The sequence below is a fragment of the Filicampus tigris genome, chromosome 10, assembly GCF_054856515.1.
Source record: "Filicampus tigris isolate MCC_2025a chromosome 10, RoL_Ftig_1.0, whole genome shotgun sequence".
Classification (NCBI taxonomy): Eukaryota; Metazoa; Chordata; class Actinopteri; order Syngnathiformes; family Syngnathidae; genus Filicampus; species Filicampus tigris.
Window position 1 is genome coordinate 15,529,640 of NC_141226.1, and position 21,336 is coordinate 15,550,975.

At 41.6% G+C, this 21,336-nt stretch overlaps 3 protein-coding genes across 11 annotated transcripts; 1 reads left to right on the forward strand and 2 right to left on the reverse strand.

Annotated features, from left to right (window-relative positions):
* Positions 1-422: 422 nt before the first annotated feature.
* gpbp1l1 (GC-rich promoter binding protein 1-like 1) lies at positions 423-12,206 on the reverse strand. Of its 5 annotated transcripts, none has more exons than XM_086042394.1 (12): positions 12,186-12,206; positions 9,480-10,636; positions 9,279-9,393; positions 8,008-8,137; positions 4,776-5,113; positions 4,413-4,488; positions 4,132-4,328; positions 3,895-4,023; positions 3,003-3,158; positions 2,293-2,417; positions 1,113-1,215; positions 423-1,029 (listed from the first exon to the last, which is right to left on the reverse strand). In XM_086042394.1, exons 3-12 carry the CDS (start codon positions 9,336-9,338, stop codon positions 856-858), a joined length of 1,488 nt encoding a protein of 495 aa, XP_085898520.1. In that variant the 5' UTR covers positions 9,339-9,393; positions 9,480-10,636; positions 12,186-12,206; the 3' UTR covers positions 423-855. The 5 variants fall into 5 exon arrangements, with proteins under 5 accessions (XP_085898520.1, XP_085898517.1, XP_085898516.1 ...); XM_086042391.1 differs by lacking the exon at positions 12,186-12,206 and adding an exon at positions 11,946-12,111; XM_086042390.1 differs by lacking the exon at positions 12,186-12,206 and adding an exon at positions 11,807-11,955.
* LOC147141029 (transmembrane protein 69-like) lies at positions 11,758-14,521 on the forward strand. 2 transcript variants are annotated; one of them, XM_086042398.1, is made up of 3 exons: positions 11,758-12,047; positions 12,733-12,775; positions 13,673-14,521. In XM_086042398.1, the coding sequence occupies exons 1-3, from the start codon at positions 12,028-12,030 to the stop codon at positions 14,339-14,341; spliced, it is 732 nt and encodes a 243-aa protein (XP_085898524.1). In that variant the 5' UTR covers positions 11,758-12,027; the 3' UTR covers positions 14,342-14,521. The 2 variants fall into 2 exon arrangements, with proteins under 2 accessions (XP_085898524.1, XP_085898523.1); XM_086042397.1 differs by lacking the exon at positions 11,758-12,047 and adding an exon at positions 12,054-12,347.
* ipp (intracisternal A particle-promoted polypeptide) lies at positions 13,622-20,117 on the reverse strand. 4 transcript variants are annotated; one of them, XR_015088291.1, is made up of 11 exons: positions 19,897-20,076; positions 19,229-19,618; positions 18,916-19,127; positions 18,071-18,290; positions 17,796-17,948; positions 17,401-17,568; positions 17,162-17,299; positions 16,334-16,456; positions 15,980-16,200; positions 15,237-15,526; positions 13,622-14,304 (listed from the first exon to the last, which is right to left on the reverse strand). XR_015088291.1 is itself a non-coding variant. In XM_086042388.1 (10 exons), the coding sequence occupies exons 2-10, from the start codon at positions 19,566-19,568 to the stop codon at positions 15,302-15,304; spliced, it is 1,800 nt and encodes a 599-aa protein (XP_085898514.1). In that variant the 5' UTR covers positions 19,569-19,618; positions 19,977-20,117; the 3' UTR covers positions 13,622-15,301. The 4 variants fall into 4 exon arrangements, 2 of the variants coding, with proteins under 2 accessions (XP_085898514.1, XP_085898513.1); XR_015088292.1 differs by having other exon boundaries at positions 13,622-14,309; XM_086042388.1 differs by having other exon boundaries at positions 13,622-15,526; positions 19,977-20,117.
* Positions 20,118-21,336: the final 1,219 nt, after the last annotated feature.

The following is a 21,336-nucleotide window of genomic DNA, read 5'->3' on the forward strand; positions in this document are numbered from 1 at the left end:
AGTTCACACAAGGGCACTCAGTCACACCTGACGGACAAGAGTCTTCAACATATTTTTGGATTGTGGGGGGGTAGGCAGAATAGCAGAAGATCCAAACTCCACATTAAGTTTCAAACTCAGAACTGTGAGGCACTCATGCTAACCACAGGGTCCAACTTGTTGCCATAAAATTGATTAACCTTCCCCACATTTGACATTTGTAAATGTGACAAATGTTTCACAAACAGCAATTGTTTTTTTTATTGGCCACACTATTTCACATTGTAATTTGTCTTTGTGGATTGGCGCATCCTCTAAAACTGGTTGCTCTGAGCCAGTAAGAATGAAAAAAAAAAAAAGTGGGATAATTTTTTGGCCACTGGGGATGAGGAACCTGGACTAAATCCATCTGACTCAAACATCACAGTCAGCAGCTTGAAACATCAGCTTGTCAGGAACCAATTTTATTAATATCATTAATAATGTGTCATCAGCATCATCAATGAAATGAGTTAGTCTGTTTAAAGCAGAATCAAGTGTGCATTCATTGCCCTTTTCCTTGATGAACACTTCAGTTCCACAAAGCGAGGAAGAAAAAGGAGGGGGGCAGGGTCAGAGAGCAGGACTGCAGTGAAGGAGGAAACGCAGGGAAAACAACGTCTGGCAGAGCAGAAATCTCCCCCTTCACTGGGATATGATTGGTTTTTCCCTTGTGCAAGAACAACAACAAAAAAAGAATCAAAAATTCAAAATGGTGCTCTAAAAAAAAAAAAAAAAAAAGATGAGAAAGGAGGGCGGGTGGCTTGCTGAGATGTGTTGGCTGTTGCGTTGTTTCTCTTTTCTTTTTTTTTTTTTTTTTTGTTCCGTAAAGCCCCGTTAGGATTTGATGCAGTCGTCGTCATCGTCAGAGGTCTGGCTGCTGCTACTGGTTTCCGACTCGGAGCCCTCCTCCACGTGTGACTCCGCCACACTCCTCCAGGGGGTGAAGTGGAGGGTGACACCTCGGGCCCTGGGGAGAACGCCGTTCTTCTGCAAGCCGTTCCGCTTCAGCTGCTCGGAGAACACCGACGCATAGCGCGTGAGCTCACGTTTGATCTTTTCGCGTGACGGCAATCAAGAGGACCGCCGCTCACCTGCTCGGTTTTCGTCTGGAACTCTCTCAGCTCGTCTTCGGTCAGAGGCAGGAAGTTGTCATCGTTTTCGGGGTACTCCTGCCAGCCCATGGCTTTCAGCAACCTGCGCAAACATGTAGCTCCAAATTGATTTTCTTCAAGCTGACATCCCTGCTTGAATCAGTTATTATAGTTAAAGATCACGTAAACCCCCAAATTTTCTTTACAAGAACATGTTCTATACAGCCTCACTAGTCGAAACACGGATTTCCAATTAATATTGCTTTGTGGAATATGAGTTGAGCAGTAAAATCCACCTGTTTTTGTACTTCTCGGGGGCGGCCATTTTGCAACTTGCAACAACCAATCACGGCTCACCTGAGCCATGATTGGTCGTTAGCAGAGCCCTGGGCTACTGTGATGTCATTTTCAGACGACAGCAAGTGGCAAAATGGCCACCCCTTGAGATGGCTAAAAAAAAAAAAGGTGTTTTTTGCTGCCAACTCATATTCCACAAGCGGAATATTAATCAGAATGCCCTGCTTAGACTAGTGAAGGCGCATAGAGCAAATTGCAAATACTTTTTTTGGTTGACTTCCCCTTTAACAAAAACTAATGAAATAAATACAACTGAAAAAATACTTTTGTCAATGAATTATGATAAAGAAAATGCTTTTAAAATAAACAGAAAACTAACCGAAACTACATCTTACACTTATAAAACAAACTTCAAATATAGATTATGTCCTTACTTTTCATCTTTGTCAATTATTATACTTAGTGACCTTTGATTTTAATGCTTCATGACAGTCCCGCTGTTATGGCGCCAACAAAAGAGAGATTTGCCTCGTACTCTATCGCTGTTGGGACGTCACAATTACAGGAAATAACTGCAAAAAAATGGGCTGTGAATAATTTTTTTAAAATTCATTTCAAAGTGTTATGTCGCCTCACAGTAAAACGAGGACCACCTGTATGGCTGTGACAATGTTTATCATTTTGGTTGTAATTTGCAGTGGTGCACACTACTGCTCCCTACAGCTGACATGAAACTGTAACGTCATTAAAATTGAAAGGATTTGCCATTTTTGGCCAAAGTTCAAATGAACTAAACATGATCCAAATAAAACTGTGACCTCTGTCGGATGCACACACACACACAATAAACTGTGTTAAATTTTGTGTGTGTGTGTTGTCATACCTGTGCTCAGCCTCCAGGGAGCTGGACAAGTGTTCCGTGTCAGAGTCGCTGAGGGAGTAGGACAGCCCGTTCTCATGGCAGACGTCCTCGCTGTAGGGTTTGGGCTCTGGGGTGCTGCTCTCACCCTGGACATATATTGGTGGGGAGGGGGCAATATTCCCATCTCAGTCTTTGTACAATTTAGACACTAGCCGGGTTCACATTCCGATTAGAATGAAACCAAATCACCAAACGGAACAAAAATGCTCCACACAAACACCTCAATCGGAATAAAAACAAAGACTCAGAATGGAATTTCATTGGAAATCACAGGGCTGGTATCGTCATTTTGTGAATCCAAATTAATCATATAAGCATTTGAATCGTAATAGCCAAGCCGTATCTGGTGTGCGGATTCGCTGTCTTGACAAATAGGTCGCGAGGTCATCGTTTTCACACTTGAAAATGGCAGCGACCTACCAGAGTTTGACACTACTTGTAACTTCTTTTAATTAAGCTGCTGATTTAAGAAAAGTGTTAAAACAATCACAACTACTGTGCCACACAGCCAAACGAAACTCCAGCCTGATAAATTTACGTGCGCTACACTGCTGCCAAGTAAAAATCTGGACCAAAAAAATACATCTTAAAATCTGGCATTTGTAAAGAGGTGTGTAGACTTTGTACATCCGCTGCAGGTGCTGAACAATGCAAACGGAGGCATGACTGACCTCTCCTGATGTTCCCGGGCTGCTGCTTGTTGTCAGCTCTCCGGTACCCTCGTCCTTCAGAGCTCGCAGGAACTCGCTCTTTCGGTCCGGACCGCGGCGCATCAGCTTCAGCCTTGACGGGGCGATGTCTATGGGAGGAGTCGTGCTGGAAGGATGCTGCAGACAGGGCGACACCGAGACCAATCGGGTTCACTCTTCTTTCTCTCTCGACTGCCTTCCTGACCGAAGACTCGCCGGATCATTATTGTTTTCGAGCTTGTCAGCTGTCCAGCGGTGAATATATTTGATATCAGGAAAAAAAAAAAGGTTCTGCGTGTGCACAAGTGAGCAGCCACCTCATCGACAATTAGTAACTTGAGATAACATTCAGTTGGCAGATTTGTACGTGTATTAGGGCTGAACAAGTTTGATAATCTAATTGTGGTTCATCATCCTCATGGTTTATAAATGTTATTTTTTTCTCTCACCATGTATTTAAAAAAAAAAAAAAACAAGCAATAAATGTGTCTGTACTACAGTAAACATCATTTTTATTATACATAAATGTTAGGCTTACACTATAATGATTCAAATGATTGACTTGCACATTCACAATGAAAACTTCAGAAAATTCCAAACAAGTGTGGCGTAAACATAAGTCAAATACTCATAAGTCAAATTACAGGAATAATGCAAACAAATCTGTGATATGTAAACATGTAGACTGCACTTCATAAGCAATGAATTATTTTTTTTAAAGCAAAATTCTTTCAAAAGAAGGTTAATGAAATAATCTGCGAGTATGCAAATCTGCGCGTGCCGAAACGAGAGTAGGTGGCGGTCGACTAGCTTTGTCTTTTTTTTTGCCCTGATTTGTATTTGAAGTTTGAGTTGAGTAATTAGGAGAGCTCACCTCTTTAGGGGTGTTGTGCTGTGGTGCACTGACCGGGATGCTGGGTTTGGCAGCAGAGACGGGGTTGGTAAAGACGGAATCTCGGCCAGACTTGGCGATCTCCCTAGCGCCGGCTTTCCACTGGGTGCTCTTCAATCAAAAAAAAAAAAAAAAAAAAAAAAAAAAAAAAAAGGAATATTATATGCGATAGTTCGAAAATGTTCCAGAGGAATTCTGACACACGGCAGTCATTCATACTTTGGTGGGGGCCACAGCAGGCTTTGGGACCAGATTCTTGTAGACGCTGGAGCCTGTGATGGGAGCTTTAGCGCCATTAGCAGGCATGGCGCCGGCACTGGCGAAGCCCGCCGAGAAGGCAGTGCTGGGGTCCTCCTTGGAAACCTTCTTGATAACCAACATTTTGGACACCATCTGCTTGCCACTCGGAGGATTTTCTGCGGGGTGGCGGAAGAAAATCCAGGCAGCTGTTACAAAACAAGAAAAACTGTCCGACTTGCTAATGGACTTGGTGCTCTTACCCCACACTCCGGCATGGGGGGCAACTGCTCTCAACTGAGTCCCCGGCTTTCCAGTTGTTTCAGGGTTGAGGGAAGGCTACAAAAGAAGCGGAACAATTGACTGCTGTGGAGAAAATGCTGGCATTCTAATAGAAAAGGTGTGACTTTCACGTGTATGAACCCTCAGCATTAGGCTTGAAGAATACAACGACCACTTTCTAAACATTGTAGGCTGTGATAGATGGATTCTGGGAAGTGAAATCCAGTGCAATACTTAGAGAATGTGCGCCCATTTTATTTAGATCCGAGTACAAAATGTCATAATCAAATTGTAAGGAATCTTCAGAAAAGTTGTATTAAACAAATTCCAATGACGCTACTCACAAAGTCCTCTTCCACAAACTTCAGCTTGTCATCCTTATTGTCTTTGCGTTCTTCATTGGGAAACTTGTCCTGGTATGAGGTGCCCTTACGGGGATGGAAGTTACCATTGCGCTGCCGGTGCCCTCCCTGCCTGTCCCTGTCGCCCCCTCCCCGTTTAGGGTGGCGTCCTTGGTGGTGGTGGTGGTGGTGGCCGTCCTGGGTGCCCCGCGGAGCTCCGTGCCAGCTGGGTGTGTCCTTCCAGCACGAGCCCCCCGATAACCCGCTGTGCCCTCCCTTGGCCACCCCTGAATCCACAGAGTCATGTCTCAGAAGTAGCGAGGGCTGCTGCCACCCATCACCTAAAAAAAAAAAAAAACAGCAAGCACACATTTAAGTTTTGCCAATCAAAAATGTGAACATTTCCTATCACAATTATAGTGGGGAAAAAAAAAAAAAAAAAAAAAAAGATCATGAGACACCGGGCTTGTCTCCATGCCAACAATACAAAGACCGCCTCTTACTGGGTCACTCACAGTTCACTGCTACGGTTTTAATTTTCACTTTCGCTTTTGGGGCAGTGCATTCTGTATTGTTGACACTTTGCCTGCTGTAGGAGCTGGGATTATACACAAATGACACTTCCCAAATTTGCTGCTGAAAGCAGAGTGGGCACAGAAATTCAGCAATTCTACGAAGAATGGACTGAACATTTGCAATCATTCTTCCTCAAACCCATCAGCCCAAGACCCATGTGCTTTATTTATATGCCAGGAGGCTTTCGCTATGATGGGCATTTTTCATTTGAAACGGCATTATGAGACAACGCAGGATGTTTGTTGAGGCATTGCCTCAAAATTCAGAGGTCAGAACAACAAAAAATAAATGCACTGAAATTGTCCCATCAAGCTGCAAGCAGGATTCTCGAAGTCACGTCGATGTCGCAACAACAAACAGCAAAGTGCACCCGATGAGTGGCTTGGATTTCGAGAAAGCGTAAGAAGTAGCTTTTCTCAGATGCAAAAATGAGAAAACAACGCTGCGTCCATCGCTTCAGTCATGCGTTCTTTTCTCATTTTTTGAAGACAAAAAGAGGACATGACAGTTAAAACCAAGCAAATCCCCCCTCCGGTTTTATTAGTATTCATTTTAATAATATAAAATGGAAGTGACCATTTATTTTCATTTGTAATTTAGTTATTGTTGTTGAACAAAATGGACATTTTGGTTCAAAATGAATATAGTGTTCTCACATGTGGCGGGAACGACCACAATTAATGGACCCTTGACTCATTCGGACAATTTGTTTTTGCATACCGGTAACAAGAAAGACAGCACTGTTCCTTTGTGATGTTCTGATGACATTGTTTTACATTTAAAATCCTTCATCCCAAACGCTTTGGAGAGCACAAATACTTTGAGAAAATATAAATGGATTAAGAGACTAAAAATAAACCTATTTTGAAATTGAGGTCAATCTTTGACGAGACTACCACGACAGACTTGTAACAGGTATTCGGGATTTACCGGGGAGCTGGAGATTTTATTTTAATTTTTTTAAATTTACGGGGCTATTTGAATAGTATTTGACACAAAGTTAGGCAACAATTTGAATTAAAATCACTTTATGGAGGAATACGTCACTGGGGTTAAGCTGACTCAAAGGAGCCTTAAATGTGCCACATTTAGACCACAATCGTCTTTGATTTCACTGTGGCTTGCATTCATAGCGGGTCTTTTTGAAGCGTGTGTATTTTGTGTCCTTCGAGCAGACGCTGGTGTATATACACGTCACAGATCGGTATATTTCAATAACATGAAGCTCGCATTGATGGAGCGAGTGCTGCTAGCTGTAAATCTGATCCGAGTAGACGCATTCCTGATTCCGTCTGAGTATATCCGATTCCATACTTTTTTTTTTTATGATGCCATGCCACATTGGCCACTTGAGAAAGGAGAAAATGAAAATCTCAGAATTGTGTCACTGGTCACGATTGGACTGGCATGGTGTGTTGCATCAAATGAGGTGTACCTTGTAGGAAAACAATGACTTTTCCCCAAATGGTAAAAAAAAAAAATTTTATTCCAAATTTGACTATCTTTAGCATTGATTATTTATTTCCAGATTATGAATAGATTAAGAATACTATGTGTGGGTTTGTGGCGCTGATGCAACTTTGTTGAAGCAGGAAATACAGGTTGCTGTAGATTTGGGTTAATTTTAAAATGGACCGCTTATTATGGAGACTATGATATGGAAATATCAGTTTGGGTGTGTGGGGCTGCACCAGCCGGTTCTATTCTCTGTTGGAAAGCTAAACAAATACTCGGACAAAATATTGTAAAACAGTCAAATGTTCTGCCTGGAATTCATACCTGTTTATATTATGTATTCATTAAGGGACCAACAAAGGAGTTATTTGATTCCTTTTTTTTTTTTTTTTTTTTTTTTTTTTAAATCAGCCAATTAAATCGGTTATCTGAGTTTTATTCTGACAGATATCAGAATCTGGAAACAAAAATCGTCTGGGCCCTACGTACATCACAACTTCTGCAACTTCACGATCACGCCTCATCAGCACCATCTTATTATTTTTAGACTGGCTGCATTGCATCTCTGACTTGTTGTTTATCTCTTTGTCGCCCATTATCTTTCAATCCAGTCACTGTAACCTCACTGGCAAACGAGTTTCTAGCCTTTCCGTAATTCCCAATTCTCCACAATACAAATGCCACCCGCTGTTAAAATCAAGCACAGAAGGATCCGTCTTTTCAATGACATAAACTGTACAAAAGCCTACTAGAATCAAAACTGAAGAACGAAACACAATTTTCAGCACTTTCGGGGATGTTGACTACTGTTCGTAATACTTAAATTGAATGCGACCTGTGTTTGGCACACAGAGAAAAGCGTCTACATCGGCATCCCGACAAATATGAATGCATCGTTATCTTCGCAAGAAAAACTGGCAGCAAAATGCCATGCAAAACACACCATGCTAGTTTGGCTCGTTTTCGACAAACTGCAAACATGATCCAAATGGCAACACATGAAACCATGAGCTACAAATGACCTCTATTATTCTTCGTCCACAGCAGTACTTGTACCCTTTAATGTACCCTTAATCTACCAGACAAATTTTAATTAATCCAATAACAGGCATGCATCACTACAGTGAGATCGCAAGCATTCCAGTACTGATCTGCCCGACTGTCGGAATTGCCCTTCCAAAGTGATTTTCTTCACCACTGGTACCTGTTGGAGCGCGCAAGGAGCCATTGTTGAAGAAGCCATCGGAAGAGTTGTGGCGGCGGCGGCTCACAGCATTTCTGCCTTCTCTGTGGTGGTTGGGCTCGCCTTGTTTATCGAGGGTGGCAGCAGGGGACTGGAGGAGGTGGAAAGGAAGACAGTAGATATAGTCAATGAGGGGGAAAAGGCAATTCTCAACCACCAGCTGGCAATGGTTGATCGTAAATTCCGCAATTGTGAACGAGCAAAAATGAGTGTGCTTGTGATATGGCAGTTGTATGAGTAAATGCAAGCACACAGAAAGCACAGATCTCCGCAACGGCTTGAACATTTGTGAACGCCTACAACTGAGCATCCAAATAAGCAAATTTAAGGTTTTCTTCATATATGTAAAACAGACTGCAAAGAGATCCAACATAAGCGCAAAAAAGTATAACCAGATGTGTTTTTGGCATGTTTAACGCCAATTATTATTATTATTTTTTTTTTTTAATACAATCGGATACAGTACTTGATCACATTCACAAGAAACTCAACAGCACATTTTGATTAGATTAAAATGCGATTTTGAGAGTAAAGTATTGCATATTTTAAACAATGGGGATTTTTATTGAAATGCAAACTTTTTACCTAGTTCAAAAAAACCAGATATTAACAAAATCAATGTTTGATGGAGGTAAGGCCAACAACTCTTATATAGCATAAGGGTTTGGTATGACGCACGAAAATCCCCTCCTCATCATCTGACACTGCATCATGGTAACTAGACAATCCTTTGTGCGCCGCAATTTAAAAACACCATAAAGCCAGCTCCAAAACAATGGCATTAAACACTGTGCCGCAATCACTGAACAAACAGAGCACTGTGGGCAATGCGGTGACTATTCTTGTTTCTCAGTCTTGAATGCATTTTCCAGTCAAGTCACCCAGCTGGGAAACTTCCTGACAACATTGGACAGCATATCCACAATCACGGCACAATTAAACAACTCCACAATGACGTGCTTTGTGCACTCTACACCTGCTCAACTTAATCTGACAACTGCCATGCATGAATCTCCATCGAGCTGCAACAGATTTCACCTACAATCTGCGGCTTGCACTTCAATGAGGCGTTTTGCACTTCACTTGACTAAAACACTATGCCGCATCTTTGCATCAATCGTGTTGGTCCATGTCATCTATGTGACTTGGGTTGACTGCAATGTCACTTCCCGGGGACATAGTGTCTAGGTAAGGTTTGAAACTCTGCTGCACTCACTCGCGTGCACACAAACCTTGGCAGGCTGGGGTGTGGAGAAGTTAAGCCAGGCAGGGACGAAGTCATGCTGCGCCATTTAGGTCCAGTGTTTCTGGTCAGTGGATTGAGGCATCAAACCTCATGGCCAGGATCTGGCAAAAAGAGATGGCCATTAGGAATGTCATTCAAACAGTTGCAATCAACAGTTTCCTCGTGTCAGGTAGAGTGCAATAGTCACCCCAGAGTCAATGGCTCTGAAGTCCTTGGCCTCCTCCCTTTGTCCGTCTGGCCTCTGTTCTTCAGGCCTGTTGGCGCTGACAGACGGGCAGCGGCACAAACACTACCCCTCTAAACCTATTACAGGACAGCGCAGCCCCTTTCCCAAGAGGCAGATCGCTTCGTCCAGGGTGGAATGCTGGGAGATGGGTCAAAGGGTTGCAGGAATCAGCTGGAAATGGTGATCCAGAAAACTTGCCAAACAAGGAAGGGGATGGATTTCCAAACACGCGAGCGCAGCAGTCTCCGAGGAACAAGATTCCCAAGATGCTCCTGAGCCAATCCCCTCCCGAGTGATACGGTTTAATGTTGTTCAATGGTTTAGTTGGGACACATGAAACATGAGCTGACTTTGACAAATGGCAAAAAGATTATATTGATGAGGGGGTCATTTGTCCCACTGGTGCCGAAGAGTTGTGATCTTGTCAAAGTGTAGAAGGGGTTTGCCCATGTACGTGGACAGCAGTTTGTGTCGCAGTTCCACTCTGACACCAAGTTGGGGAGAACGAATTAAGTGTTGTCCTGCCACGCTGTGGGCCAGTAGGTATTGGCATCAATTCAACTTTTACCGAATCATTTTAGAATCTAGTGAAACGCATGCAGAGAAGAAAATGAGTTCAGGGACAGTCTTTTGTAGGAAACCCACTGCTCACCTCATTAATGTGGTGAAAAGACTGCCAGAGTTGAAAGGAAATGATGCTTGCTAATTCAAAGTCACATGACAATGAAGACAACAAAAACTTGTGGTAGCTACATTGCCGTCATTTTCCTTTCTGGTTAGAGAAACAGAGAGCTGGTTGGGTGAAGCATTGTGAAGATGTCTTTATCGCTGCGTGATTTGCTTTCACATTTGTAGAATGCCCATTTAACTATGTGCAGTTTTCTGGAAGATGAAAGTTGGAGAAACTCTGATTTCATAGATATATGCAAGCTAAAAAAAAGCTCCCATATATTGATCAGTCTTTTCCACGACCCCAATTTTTTTAAGCCTTCTTGGAAACAACCCAAAAACCCTAAATGTGTACGGATGTTTTCCTTGTTTAAGAAGTAGCTTTTGCCTTGCTGAACAGTTTTCTGATCACTTCCTGGTGTTCAGTTGATTCTGCAAAGGGTCTGCACCTGCAAATCAAGAAAACAATTTATCAATCACAAAATTCCCCATAAATACCAATTCAATAACACCCTTGTCCACAGACATTCAACATTTTGTTCGCTTGGGCAAAATATGTTAATGACGCTGCAAAACAAACTACTTTTCCATTCCAGTAGCCTAAACAGAAATCGGCCACCAAACTGTAAATACGGTAATCAAAGTAAATCGAATAAAATGACTCGGTACTCTTGCAGCCATCACACAACGAAAGCTTAAAAGTGTGGCGGCTTTTAATGAAATATTAATTCAAAAATCAAAAATATCCCCGTCACTTTCTCACTTCTCCCACGGTGGGCGCACAACACGGCAGTAATGCTGAATCAAACACCAAACTGTGAATGTTGAACCCTCTTTCTGTTTCGTTCATAGTACTATATTAGTATAGCATTAACATTAAACTGAAAACATAAACAAGTTCGGTCCAAACAGCATTGCACTCGCACTGAACTGTTACGTAATAGCTTAACATCAATGAGTTAGCAACGCACACAAGATACTACAGACAGCAGCGATGTTCCACTGCAGGATTAGCGGTCTAAATCAAGTTAATTACCATTGCAGGGAAAAAACAAACAAACAAACAAACAAACAAACAAACAAACGTGCCCTCTTGCTCTACAGGGGACCGATTCAACACGCAGAGCACACGTTTCACTGCACTCACAAGTTGCTTAATGTTCAAAGGTGCAATTCTGACAAAAAAGCGATTTGAATGTCTAAACTTAATCGAAGCCAATCACTGCCGGACGGCACTCTAAAATCGACATTAACTAGGTTGCTAACTCATTTGTGCACTTACCTACGTGGACATTAGCGTAGCAAGTGTTAGCTAATAGCTGCTGTTACCTAGCCTGTTAACTGAACCCGATAACTGTGAGGTGTCATGCAATGAGCTCGTATGCTTCCACGGCCTAACTCCCCGCACGGCTAACACGTTAATAAGTTACACAGAACCAAAACCGCGTAAACATCCCATTTTCGCAGTTGTCACGAACACACAGAAAAGGTAAATAGACCTGGCATCGTTGGAACAACACAGTTTCAAAATGGCTACCTTAGCAGCGGCAGCACACATTCATCAGCTTGCTAAGTGTTAGCGAGCTAACTTGCAACGTTGCCCTGACAATTCTGCGTACCTTCTCCCAAGCAAAACAGCCTTTAATAGATTCGAGGCTACACGAAGTAGTCCGATCACAACGAAATGGCACTCCAGTTTGAGTATAACGCCGTGGTTGAGTAGCTATTGATGTTTGTTTGGGTTTTCTGTGCGCTTACCCCTGGCGCTGGCACCTAAGGTGGGGGGGATTCGAACACTCAATAAGGCTGCGTTCAAGAAGTCACGTCATTATGCAACTAGATGAGGTTCCACTCTGTGAGGTACGCTTTTAACCGCTCAGAGTTGAGATTTTGGAAATGGATGAATAGACTCGTACAATCGTGTACAAACGCTTATTTCATACAGCACGACAATTTGCAACATTTGTAGGACACAATGGCGATTTTTGGTAAACGTACGTCTTTGCCCTCTTGAATGGCACATAAAACCTCCCCCGCCATGGACAGACAAAATAGTCGATAGCAGAACTTGTCTCTTTGGTTTGAGGAAAAACGGGACGATTTTATAGCAAGGACACATTCGTTCAAGTCTAAAATGACCAGACTCTATTTCATAAGAAGGTAAGACATCGTAAACACAAGTGTTCTTTGTATTTTAAAACACAGAGAAAGAGATACATAAGTCAAACACCGATGTTATAATCATGGTAACTCAGACCCCTGATTTAGCTAGTCATAACGTCAACATCGACAAGTTAGTGTACATATAGATTTAACAAGTGATACGCATTCAAAAGAACTTTTGTTTTAGGTACTTCGTCACGCAAGTGGATTGTTGCTAAACGATTGTTTGATCTTGCATTAGGTTTACAAGTTGTTGACTAGCTATACTACTCATTATTTAAGTGAAATTTGGATTGTATGAATTAGATTGATTCAAACTGTGAACTGTGCATTGTAGCTATTATTTATACGTCTTAATGTACAATGTCTTTTTTTTTTTTAGATTCGAAATGTTTGGATTTGCACCTCGTAGATGTCTCATGAAGGTAGTGTAAATAAAATAAAAAATATTTATTATTATTATTATTATTATTATTATTATTTTGGTCAAGACATTGTTGTGAAAAGTCTTTATTCCCACCGATTCATCAGCCGGCCGATTAAATCGGTCAATCGGTCCCTTCAAACTTCATTCAAACATTTTTATCCTTACAATGTACTCTAACCATTTACAGCAGTTGTACACACGTAACACTGGTCACATAAATGTGTACCATAACCTTGCTTCCCTAGATTGACATATGGTTCCTCATTCTATGAAATTGTCATTCAGAACAGGGCTTTTTTTTATTTTATTTTTTTTACAATCATGCTGCAATGCCTGCGTCAGAAATGCAAGTTATGCAAGGATTTGCCCTGGGTCTCACTATTTTACAAACAACCTTAAGTCACAGTTCGTTAAATATGACACACATTCAACTACTCGTAACACGAATACATAAATGACAAGCATGAATGGCCTTGTAATCTAAAAATTAAATGCATTGCCCCACGCAAAGCATTCTGGGAACTGAAAATGAAAGTTTTATTTACTTTTTTTACATTTGGTCCCCGCTATTTGTGGGGAAAATCCGTGTACAATTCATGCCTATTGAAATGCATTGGGGGAGATTTTTTAAAACATATTTTGAGCATTATATATATATATATATATATATATATATATATATATATATATATATATATATATATATATATATATATATATATATATATATACATACATACATACATACATACATACATACATACATACATACACACACACACAATGAGTAATCAGTATTTCTGTTTGTCAAAACTCGGCATGGGCCTCAAGAAAGCCATATCGGTTGAGTCCTAATATTTATTCCTAGTACCATAAAAATGTTTTGTGTTCCCAGATTCCAGTGTGGCGTCCTCGATGGGTAGACAGCACATCAAACCCAACACATATTCATCTGGTCTCTTCGTTGTTGAGTCCATCCAAACTGGCTTCAACCAAAAGGCTGCTGCACATCAAACCTGTCAACTGGGCTGGCCCACGTTTCTGCCATTCAGACAAGAGAGACCCCAAAGAAGGTTTCAGTTTGAAGGCCATGACTCATACTCCCAAACCAGCACTGTACCTTGGTTTCTCTGGGCTAATCCCATTTGTGACTGCCCCTGTCCTCATGGCAACCACTCAGTCTTTCTTCCCAGAAGTTGCATATGCTCAAATGCTGTATGGCGCTTGTATAGTATCCTTCCTCGGAGGTGCCCGCTGGGGGTTTGCTATTCCTAATGGTAGTCCTGCGCAACCTGATTGGATGAATTTGGGCAACAGCGTAGTTCCATCGCTTCTGGCCTGGCTGGCTCTGCTCTGCAGGGACAATGTCGTCGAGGGTGCCATGGTGGTTATAATGGGACTGGGACTGTCTTTACACTATGACCTGACGCTGCTACCTGGATACCCAGCCTGGTTCAAAGCCATGAGAACTGTCCTCACTCTGGTTGCTACCTTCTCACTGGTGGCAACGCTGATTTTGAAGAAGGTCTGCACTGAGAAGAAGATAAAAATGTTCACAGATTAAACATGAAATGTTTCAGTTTGATCCATGTAAACGTAACACTAAAGTGTAACCAACATAAATAGATCTGCTCTCTTCTTGGTTTAACTTCAGTAATTACAAAATAGTGTATCACAAAGTTTTAACAGATGAAGGAGACGATGAATACGGAACACGGCTAAATAAATTTGGATTACGGTATAATTTTCAGAATGCAATCCTCTGTGACAGGTTACAGGTCACTTAAATGCAAACATACTGTCAAAGCTTTAGTCATTACCTTCCCTGGAAATCTTATAATGCACAAGAGGAAGTTTATTTCACCTAAAACAAATCCAATCAAATATTTTTTACAGCAATGTTGGATTTATATAAGGGACAGCCATAGTGGAATGAAGCACCGCCGCTTTTCAGGTATTTCTCTGGTTGTTTAACCCAAGATCAAAAACATTGGGTAAATAATAAGCCACATCCGTAAACAAATTACTTCTATCCATCCATATGAAATGAATCCAGTAGTGACAGCAAATGCTTAGCAACCGGCTCAGTTAAAAAAAACATTGAGTGTCCTTTATCATCAATAAATAAGATCAAATGTTTTGATAAGACCGTCTGTTGACATCTTTGAAGAGAGTGAAAGATAAAAAGTTGTTTTTTATCTGATCCCAAAACGATGCACAGTCCTCACAAGCTTGAGCAAAAAAAAAAAAAAACCTCACAATGATAAAAAAAAGAATGAGACAAAGATTGTTCTCAAACAAACAGAAAATAAAAGAAGATGAAATATGTGGTGAATTGTGCAATTTAAAACCACAGAAACAGTCAGGGCACTTTTCCATCACATCAACTATATCTTAGGGAAATAACACCAATCACATGTATGAATAAATAATATGCAGTGTTGAGGAACAGGTGTAACCTTCAGGTGCATCTTTTCCGTTGATGCGGGTTCTTAAAGAGTCTCAAGTGGAATAGTCCAGGTGATCAGAGCACAGCCAACCCGCCATCACAGCGGCTGGCGATCATGTTGCCAACTTCGGTCCAGGTGTCCAGGTGGGGGTCGTAGATCTCCACAGAGTCGATCGTCACGGGGGCTGAGAAGGTTCTGCTGGCGGCCCTTCCACCGACGGCGTACAACAACCCGTTAACTGCTGACACGGACGCCCCTGCCCGCGCTGTGGACATCGGGGCCACTTCCAACCACTTCTCCTGGAAAAACAGACCCACACAGGTGTGAACTATTGATCAATTTGCCAGATGGCATATTTTGTCTGTGTAGATTCTTAGTCATACAGGTCATGGGAATCCACCAAGGTAGAATTGAGGCAACTGGACTTTTGTTTATTGAAAATGTTTCACCTTTAATCCAAAAGACTACTACTTCCATTCTAAAATCCAAGTTTGAAAGAGAGATATGAAAATAATTTTGGTGGGTTTGACAATATAGATAAGACAATATAATCTTCGGCTTCTGGCTACACTTTTTGGTCTTTGTTTGGAGGCATTGATAGGGAGAGACTCCACGCCTAAAATTTAGAAGTGAAGTAACGGTGAAAAATCTTCAACAAGAAAAGTCCAGTTGCCTCGATTTGAATTTTTGTGGGTATGCCATATTTTGTCAATGAATCAAGTGGCGTTGAGAGTTCAGGGTCACAAGGTTACCTGCTCTGGACAATATTTTTCCACCGTCTCCAAAGCACCCACAGCCTCATTCCGACCGCCCACTGCGTAAATGCAGTTGTTGAGGCAGGCCACTCCCACATACGCTCGCCGCGTAAGCATAACAGGCAAAGCGCTCCAGCGACGGGTGATGGGGTCGTATACCTCTGCTGAGCATAGCTCTGTGCCTTCATCGCTGATTCCTCCAATCACGTAAATAAAACCTGAAAAGACAAACAATGACATGATTGGAGAAATGTTCAGAGAAGAGACACAAATCTTGTCTTAATGGTAAATTCATATTATGGCCTTCAGGTTGTACCAAAGGTTTTCATGAGCAAAGCGATAGTAACACACCGTGTAGCTCGCAGCAGCCAAAATAATAGCGGGGAACTGCCATGTCGCCTATGACCTCCCACTTGTTTTCCTCTGGGTCGTAACGCTCCATTGTACTCCCGATCTCAGAGCCAATCCATCCACCTAATATGGGAAAGAAATAAATGCTTATGATTTCATTGTTATGATGATTGATGCTTAAAAAAAATCTAGAATATGTGCGGTAGACTTCGGTAATTTATTACACCAATCATAATCGCTCAAGGGTGAATTCATTTTACACCCTGCTCTTTGCAGAATATTTTGTAGGGCCCCACCGACTCATCGTCCGTCCGATAATGGCCCTTCAAACATCGGCCAAAATAATTGGCCAAATGGCCGATGTCGACCGATTGTTTTGACCTTTATGCACTCTAACCATTTACAGCAGTTGTACACAAGTAACAGTGGTCTCATTATTTATGACACACAATTCTATACCATAACATTGTATCCTTAACTATACACAATGAAAATTGGTGATCAATGGGACCTGTCATTCAAAACAAAGCAAATCTGAATGCTGCTTAGGTGAGCCGTGCAAGTTGTGCAAGGAATGGACCTGGATGTCACTGTTTTGCACACAACCTAAAGATAGTTTGTTTGAAAATAGTAATAAAAATATAGTGGAACATAAATCAAACATAAATATGTTAAATATGACACCCTAATATTTTGCGTAGTACATCACACATGGAACCAAATCTTACACACAGGAGGAGAGCGCAAACAGTGCTGCACCTGGAGCCTTCCACCTCATTATGTTTACAGCACAAGTAGTCACCCCAACAATTTTGTAGCGGTATTTACCAAGCGCATAGAGCGCGCCATGGCACGGGCAGACGCCAACTCCACAGCGAGGGAAATTCAGAGAAGCTACAGCAGCCCACTGTTTGGTTACTGGGTCGTATCTTTCCGTGCAGTCAAAAATCATTGAATCTTTCTCTCCTGGCGGATAAAAAAAAATGGTTATGAACTCATTATCGAACCTATTATCAAGTCAAGTCAAATTTATTTATATGCGACATTTATAGTCTCAGCTTCCTCACCTCCCACCACATAAATCATGCCCTCTAGCACTGCTACCCCCAAGCCGCTGCGAGCCTGATGCAGAGATGACACCGTGGTCCAGTACTGGCTGAAGGTGTCAAAGCGTTCCACGCAACTTAACGCCCTGCTGTCGCTCCACCGACCACCCTGTAACCGTGTGTAGCCTCCTGCAATGAGAATTTTTTTTTTTTTTTAAAGCAAAAGTCCAGTAAGTCTTTCCTTCCTTCAATTTCCCTTGTCTCACGCACACTTGTTTAATTTTTTTCAAGTCTCTGACATTACTTCATTCAAGATGCAACTATCACATTGTAAAGGTTACAAAACAAAGCTTGAAAAAGACCTCACAGAATTCAGTGTGAGAGACCAAAAAAAAAACAACAACTTTAAACTGTACCAATGGCATAAACGTATTTCCTGGCTTTTTTTCTCGGCCTCGTCTTGACTTGGTGCAGTTGGCTGTGCATCTTGTCTTTGGGAGATTTTGTGACCTCAATGTACTCCTTCAAAAGGGTCTGCAGTGCCACCCTCAGGCTGAAGTCAGTCATGCCTTGATAAAAAGAGAAAATGAGCAACTTAAGTTTTAACCAGGCATAATCATTTTCAAGACGAAGTAAAAAGAAGTGTGCGTGAATGTAAAAACTAGATTGCAAATTTGAAAAGTCTCCTCACCCTCTATGTACTTGAACAGCCTCTGTGGGGAAAGTAAAGGGAAGCGCACTGGTTCCAACACCTCAACCACATATTTTTTTCTCTTAGCCACATCTTGCAGAACCCACTCCATGGCCGCAGTGAACACCTGGTACTCATCCTCAATTCTCAGCTCTTCACTTCTTAGAAGCTTTACAATCTGATCATTTGAGAGGCCGCTGAACTCGTCACCAATGCAAACCTAATGAGAAGCAAATGATGAGGGAGGCTTACAAAATGAACAAGATAATCGGAGGGTTATAAAACGTTGTTATGAGGAATACATTTTTTGCTGAACTTCCGATAACACACAGTGGGTTAAATGAAGTCTCTAAATTAACCATACACTGAAAGTTTAAGTTTAGTTGTTGTGAAAATTGGTGTCCCTGCATTTCACAACAAAGAAATAAGAGTTTACAGAACTAATTGTCCCTTCCATTGTCTCCCAACTTAAATAAGTAAAAATATATCGGCAACTTGATTGGGGGCAAACAACTTGATTGCTTGTTGTGCTAACTAACATTGTTGCCAAAAATGTCAATGATTTATATTTTAAAGTTGTTTCAACTTAAAGTGCTGTTTTAGCCCCCCCACCTTAACAAAAGCAAGTTATGTTTTTTACAGTGTAGGGGTTACTTTAAGTGAATACTTGTTTGTCTAAATGTGCCCTGCCTCTCACTCAAAGTCAGCTGGGATAGGCGCTAGCTCATCCCTGATCCTAATGAAGATAAGCGGTATAGAAAATGGATGGATGGATGAATGGATGGATGATTCATGCTGCACACAACAGGATGACAGGATTACCTAAATGATCGAGTGGTTCATACCTCCAGGAAGTGAACATGGATATAGTTCTCAGAAAACTCCAGCAATTCCATGCAGGCAATCTGCTCCAGGAATTGAAAGATGCCCACACAGTTGGATGGATCCATGTGGCCCTTGAGAAACTCTCCGCAGATGGAGACCACCTCATTCAACTGCAGCATATCTGCTGCCAACATCAGTTCTTGAACATTCTCTATTGTCACATTGATGGTGCCTGATGGGAAAGGCAGCACATTTGCATTTAAAAAAAAAACTAACTGAGGTTTTTTTGTGTGTGCCAAAAATAATGATGTGTCTGTCAGACTCAATGAATACCTGTATAAACAAAGTCCAGCAAAACCTCAAAGACTTCAGTATCAACTCCAAGAATCTCCACCTCTTCTTTATCTGCCTCGCTCATCCCTCCGGAGAAAAGAGCGGAGAAGTATGGGCTGCTGGCAGCGAGCACCAGCCGGTGAACTTTGAAGACTCTGCCGCCGACCCTCAACCGCACATCACAGAAGTCGGCGCGGAGCCTCATTTTGTTCAACTGGGCCAGAATGAGCCTTGCGTAGCGGTCTGAGCCCAACAGAGCCTGCTCAGAAGCCTGGGTTGTCATGGCAGTAGGAGCATCACCAGCACAAGTGGATGTTGACACACCTTTGGTGGCGGACATGACAGCTGAGGCAGTTTACCATGGAGTCCATTATTCCCAAACCTTAGCCTCTATATAACACAAAACAGACAGAGAAGATGACTTGGAAACGAATGTATAGAGTATCCGACAAAACGGATGTCTGATCTAGATGAGCTAAAACGCAAAAGACATTTCGCACGTTCTCTCGCAATTCTTTAATGTTTAAATACAATAAAACAGCAGAATACGACCACTTGGCATCTTTTTGCAATCGCTACCTGATCGATACATCAACTATAAGTACTCGCTGGCCACGGCAGTTAGCATGCTAGTAAATTGCTCGCCATGATCAAAATATGCCACTGACCTTTGATGTGACTGCTAACCTGCTAACTGGGCTCAAAACCCAAATCTATAATTCCCGAGAAACGTTCAATCCGCACTCACCCATAAATTTGTTTATGACGATACAAATAACTTCCTATACTTTTTTTTTTTGGTAGTCGGCCAGAATCGATTACTCTGGTCTAGGAGTCAATCAACAGTCACAACTAATCAATCGCTTATGAGCGAGAGTGGATGGCTGTATTTGTCCGATCTGTCAAATCGTTAGCCTATTATATTATTTTTGTAGCATATTTATTCTCGTTTCTGGCATTTGAAAATCATCATGTTCTTTGTTCCACTGTGCTTTTGCTTTATAAAATATAACGGCAGGTGGCAGTGTTGCGTTTAAACTAAAGTGTAAGAATTTAACAACAAATGATGAAAAGTATGATAAGTATAATCCTTGACAACACCCAAAAGAAAGATTATTTTGGACATGGCCGGCATTCAATGCAACTATAGTAAGGTCTTCTGCAGCAGACCTGAACGTCCACAGGCTTCTAATTCGTATTTAATTGGTTTAAATTGCAAGTTGCATACTGCACTTACGTGTTACTGTACGCTAAATAATAATTAAAAAAAAGGTGTTTAATTTTTTTTAATTGTCCTTGTACCTTGTGGTAGACACTGTGATAACTGTTTTAATCAATACTACAGATATATACAGTACATTAGGATTATTTGTCACATCTGTATGTCCTTTTTAAATGATTTACATTTTCCACCTCTTTCATAATGACATTCACAAAACAGCCATCCATTATTTAAAATGTTTATCCATCCTCATTAAGGTTACAGGTGAGCTGGAGCCTAGCCCCGCTGACACCCTGGGAATAGTCACCAGCCAATCATAGGGCACATAACAGACAAACTACCATTCACACTCACATTCACACTTCACAACAATTTGAAGTTGTCACAAAACAACAAGTCATTTATAAGACGAGAACGATGTCGCATAAGTGTAGTGTAATGAACGTGAGTTGACAAACACGGCAGATTTGGCACTTGTGTTACCCGATTCCCTCATGTGCAGGGCCATAATTGTGGGTGACACAACACCTCAGTGAAAGGTGGCGGTTTATCATAATTATTTATCACACTACCCACAGTCAAATTTTCATGAAATAAAAATTTTACCCAGGTGTGGGCTTGGCACTCCCAGGCCACCATGTAGCTTCTGCCCCTGCTCATACATTGTTCCACAGAGAGCCGGTCCGTACCATACGGCTTGTGTGCTCAGCACTGGAAATATTAGATGGAACTAAAACAGTGCTTGAAAGGTACACAAAACAAATGGAGGTTATTGTTAATGGCCTGTGTTTTTGAGACTCAGCATCTGAGCACTCTAATCACAGAAGCAACTTTTTGAAGATTAAAATCCGATGTGAGGCCTTAGTGTGGAGTGTTCATATTCTCC

Bases quoted from the DNA above. Each gene is read 5' to 3' on its own strand.
- gpbp1l1 (XM_086042394.1), bottom strand. From the start codon at position 9,338: ATGGCGCAGCATGACTTCGTCCCTGCCTGGCTTAACTTCTCCACACCC. The intron at 4,489-4,775 runs GTGAGTAGCGTC...CTTCTTTTGTAG, and splicing joins AGTTTGTGGAAGAGGACTTT to CCTTCCCTCAACCCTGAAAC. The intron at 1,216-2,292 runs GTATGACAACAC...ATGTTTGCGCAG, and splicing joins TCCCTGGAGGCTGAGCACAG to GTTGCTGAAAGCCATGGGCT.
- LOC147141029 (XM_086042397.1), top strand. From the start codon at position 12,322: ATGACCAGACTCTATTTCATAAGAAG. The intron at 12,348-12,732 runs GTAAGACATCGT...TTTTTTTTTTAG, and splicing joins AGACTCTATTTCATAAGAAG to ATTCGAAATGTTTGGATTTG. The intron at 12,776-13,672 runs GTAGTGTAAATA...TTGTGTTCCCAG, and splicing joins CTCGTAGATGTCTCATGAAG to ATTCCAGTGTGGCGTCCTCG.
- ipp (XM_086042388.1), bottom strand. From the start codon at position 19,568: ATGTCCGCCACCAAAGGTGTGTCAACATCCACTTGTGCTGGTGATGCT. The intron at 17,300-17,400 runs GTGAGGAAGCTG...TTTATCCGCCAG, and splicing joins CATGATTTATGTGGTGGGAG to GAGAGAAAGATTCAATGATT. The intron at 16,201-16,333 runs GTGTGTTACTAT...TTGTCTTTTCAG, and splicing joins TGGCTGCTGCGAGCTACACG to GTTTTATTTACGTGATTGGA.